This window comes from Dendropsophus ebraccatus, chromosome 12, assembly GCF_027789765.1.
Source record: "Dendropsophus ebraccatus isolate aDenEbr1 chromosome 12, aDenEbr1.pat, whole genome shotgun sequence".
Lineage (NCBI taxonomy): Eukaryota > Metazoa > Chordata > Amphibia > Anura > Hylidae > Dendropsophus > Dendropsophus ebraccatus.
In genome coordinates, this window is record NC_091465.1 from 22282101 (window position 1) to 22286564 (window position 4464).

The 4464-nt window shown below is 42.4% G+C and overlaps 1 protein-coding gene across 1 annotated transcript; it reads left to right on the top strand.

Annotated features, from left to right (window-relative positions):
* The first annotated feature begins 1913 nt into the window (after nucleotides 1-1913).
* LOC138768668 (olfactory receptor 5V1-like) lies at nucleotides 1914-2858 on the top strand. The gene has a single exon (XM_069946618.1). It carries the CDS (start codon nucleotides 1914-1916, stop codon nucleotides 2856-2858), a length of 945 nt encoding a protein of 314 aa, XP_069802719.1.
* The last annotated feature ends 1606 nt before the right edge of the window (nucleotides 2859-4464 follow it).

Genomic DNA, 4464 nt, shown 5'->3' on the forward strand with positions numbered 1-4464 from the left:
AGGACCTTGCTGCCATTTTTATGCTTCCAGTCAATAAAATGGATAAGAAAAACAACAGAAGATTGCACTGAAGAAATGAGAGGGACAATGGCTGAATAACAATGTGCAGTAAGTGAGGATTTGGCGATTATTGATACATAATGGGACGCAGGTAACAAAATGGTTGGCCAGTTTTTGTAAGAACAGTAAACATCACTGATGTAGGGATGTAGTTAGGATCTAGAATAGGTGCAGCATGCGTATCAGAAATCACAACACATGTGGTGTCAGTACTGCTCACACTATAGTATATTGCCATTGTATTGTAGGGCTGGTACTTGGGCTGCTCTCTGCCATCTTGGCATCACTGTAGTTTCTCTCTACTTGGTTGATAAAATCATCGTTATTGGACGCACATTTCTCTGTCTAAACAGGAGATTGTAGTGGATGACAATATATGTAAATGACTACACATATCGTGTACCCCCGGTGTGATGTTATATCAGAGAAGTGGCCGGTCACTTGCAAGTTGGTAAAGTGTGACGCCAGGGTGCTTTCTTGCATCCTTCCCATGTGGGGTACTAACTAACCTTAGGTACGGGGACCGGGCAGAGGGCCAGGGCCCAGATAGGACCACTATAGAGAGCTATCTAGCGTGTGTTTCCTTCATCCACAATGTCCAGAACGAAAAGACTTAGCTCCTCCTCCACCTATGTGACGTACTTCCTCTCTAGCATGTAAAATACGCTGTGAGTGGGTGAAAGAGTGCAATAGAAGAAGAAAGGAGGGAGATGATAGGACAGAAGAAAACAGAACTCCTACTGGGCTACAGATTCAGGTGACACATAGAAAACAATAACCCCCCTTCAGCTGTGCAGTTTCCATATACACATACATAATATAGCTACATCTAGTGGTGAACTTTAGTACTATTTTCATCACCATAATAACACAATAAGTACAGACTTTTGCAAAGAGTGTATATATATGCAAAACCCCTAGTGGGACACCACACACATACCATACAGTGACCTTTCATCTAGCCCAACCAGTTGATTAATAGAGGCTTGTAAAGGCACTGCAAGCAAGGAGCAATCTGGGTTTATTTGCAGACATATGCAGTATCTTAGAACCCATGTGCCATTATTGGTTCTGTGTACATGTAGGTTGGCAATGAAGGTAGATATATTATTGGGTAATGTGCAGATGGTAACTGTCTTCCTGTATTTTGGCCACTAGATGTCACTTTGTATTTTCTTTTATAGTAAACTCTGTGACTTCCTTACATTGCACACTAAATTACAGGAACACAGGAAACACTCCTTTAACGGGCATGTGTTGGGACCCAGGGAGGACTTATACCACTCCGAGCCTTGTGACAAGTGACATAGTAATACCTTAACATCAGCCCTTGCAAGTACCACCTAGCACCCCTGGATTACTACACATACACAACCACATAAATCGACCATGTAAAAGGATCCATATTCTTTTTAGTTGCTCTCTTATCTGAGTCACAAATAAGGGTCCTAAATACTTACCCAGGACTCAAAACCAGAATACTCTTAAAGGGAACCAGTCTATCTAAGCTACTGGCATCATGTTATAGAGCAGAAGGAACTGAGCAGATTGATATATATCTTTATGAGAAAAGATTCAGTATAATTTGTAATTTATTTATCGAAATCTCTGATGTTTCCATGGTAAAGAGTCCAGTCCATTCAGTGACACCGCCCGCTGGACTCCTTAACACAGAATGTGCAGGGATTTCAATTAACGTTTAATAACTTATACTGGATCTTTTCCCACAAAGTTATATATCAATCTGCTCAGTTCTTCCTGCTCTATATCTTGATGATGATAGATTGTCTTGGTGAAAGGATCACTTTAAATTAATAATCTTTTTTTTTTAATCTCCAGATACACAGGATAAAATGGATAGGAATAATCAAACTTCAATCAAAGATTTCATCCTCTTGGGCTTCTCCGGAGCTCCTGTTCTCCAACATGTGCTATTTGCAGTGTTCTTCCTCATCTATCTGACCACCATAATGGGTAATATATCTATAGTCTTTGCCTACAGGCTTACGCCATCTCTTCATACCCCAATGTACTTCTTTCTCGCCAATTTATCATTCTTGGAGATCTGTTACATTTCTGCCACTGTTCCCAAAATGTTGTCAAACTTTCTATCAGCCCATAAGACCATCCCGTTCTCCGGATGTGCCATACAGATGTACTGTTTTATACTCCTGGGTGGAGCAGAGTGCTACCTGCTATCAATGATGGCGTATGACCGCTATAACGCCATATGTCATCCCTTGTTATATGGGACCATTATGAATAAAAGAGTGTGTATTCAGCTTGTAGCCTTTTCCTGGATTGGTGGCGCTGTAAACTCTTTAATACATACAGTTCTCACTTTTAGTTTGTCCTTCTGTGGAAATAATAGGATCAATCATTTCTTCTGTGACATCCCACCTATAATGCAGCTGGCCTGTACGGCAACCAAGATAAATGAGATGGTCCTCCTAGTGGCCTGCGGTTGCGTCATTGTCAGCTCCTTCATATTAACCCTCACATCCTACACACACATCATCACAACCATCCTGAAAATAAAGTCCACATCAGGGAGGAAGAAGGCGTTCTCCACCTGCACTTCTCATCTCATAGTCGTCACTTTGTTTTATGGTTCTGCCATTTTTATGTATTTTAGGCCCAAGTCTACTTACTCCATGGATCAAGACAGAGTAATATCAGCTTTATATGCCTTTATTGCTCCATTGCTCAATCCCTTCATCTACAGCCTCAGGAATGGGGATGTGAAGGCAGCTGTAAGAAAAATAGTGTGGCATATAGTAGGATATCAAAGATATTAAAGAAATTGTCCAAGATTTAAAAAAAAAAAAAAAAGCTACATTTTTGAAAAAACAGCACCACTCCTGTCCTCAGGTTGTCATTAGTATTACAATTCACTTCAATGAAACTGAGCTCCAAAACCACACACAAGAATGTTGCTGTTTTTGAATGACCCCTGTCTATCCAAGGCCTGGATAACTCCTAAGGGATTGTCCAAAAAGGAAAGGGTCTGCTAGTCTTACAGAAACATATATATATACTGTATATATTTATTTGGAATAGTTGGACTACTGTATGTCTGGTATTTTGGCCCAAGACCCATTTAGATTTATAGTGATGAGCTGTAATACCAGACACTGTCCTGACAAAAGAGACACTGTTTGGGAGAAACAAACATACCTGTAAAGAGTGTCTAACCTAAGGCCATCAATTTTTATTCTTTCAATTTGGCATCAACAGGGCCAGATTAACTTCACCATAGGCCCCGGGCGATTCACTAAGCTTGGGCCCCATCTCACCTTACTGTAACTACAGCAACTCCCACATGGTGATTATAGTACGGGACCCCAGACTGGTCACCATGTATCCCCCTGCCTCCACCCTAGACTGTTCACCCTATGTCCTCTAACCCCCCACCACAGACTTGTCACCCTGTATCCTCCTGCCCCCACCCTTGACTGGTCATCCTGTATCACCCTGCCTTTACCGTAGACTTGTCATACTATATCCCCCTGCCCCTACCCCAGACTTGTCACCCTGTATCCCCCTGTCCCTACCCCAGCCAGGTCACCCTGTATCCCCCTGCCTTCACCCTAGACTGATCACCCTGTATCCCCCTGCTCCCACCCCAGACTGGTCACACTATATACCCCTGCCACCCTGCCTCCTCCTGCTCCCAGCACAGACTGATCACATGTTATGGTCCTTTGGTATGTTCTCGAATGTTACTGAATTGTTTTCTGGTTGCAGTTTTGCCCTGATTTGTGCAGAATTACGGTAAAAAAGCAACAATTTTTTTGCAAATCATGGCCAAACTGTAGCCAGGCGACAATACACCAATGAAAGTCTGGTTTGGTGACCCTGGGTTTCCAAGGAGCGCAGTCCCCCTCGCTGCTGCGCAAAACAGACCCATTATAATCCACCACTGGACATCGATGTCTAAGGTGTTAAATGGGAGCTGTAGTTAAACCCAAAAAATTGGATGTTACTATAAGAGTTGAGCGAATCGGTCAAAAATTAGTTTCACAAACTTTGTGAATTTTTGCAAAGAATCTCAATAAAACAGCCAAACCATTGTAGTTACAATAGTGGGACTGTTACAGAGTAATGTTTTGTTCAACAACTATTGTTTTTACGGTGTCAAAAAATTGGAAAATGTCAAATTTTAAACAATTTAAATTTTTGCCCTGTGCCAAGGGCAGGGTGTTTCCTCTGCCCCGCCTCCTGCTGTGTCTAGGCAGCAATTTAGCTTTGGGGGACCATCAGCAAGAGAGCTTCAGTCAAGCCTAGCACTCCCCCCAGAGTTTCTGTCTCTGTACTCTGAAGACTTTTTAGAGGAATGTCAAGGGCCACAAAGCAGTCAGGAGAGCGAGGGAAGGGCAGCCTAAGTCAAAAGGACGGGATTGT

What these genes read in the sequence shown, in the direction of transcription:
- LOC138768668 (XM_069946618.1), top strand. Translation starts at nt 1,914, where the DNA reads ATGGATAGGAATAATCAAACTTCAATCAAAGATTTCATCCTCTTGGGC.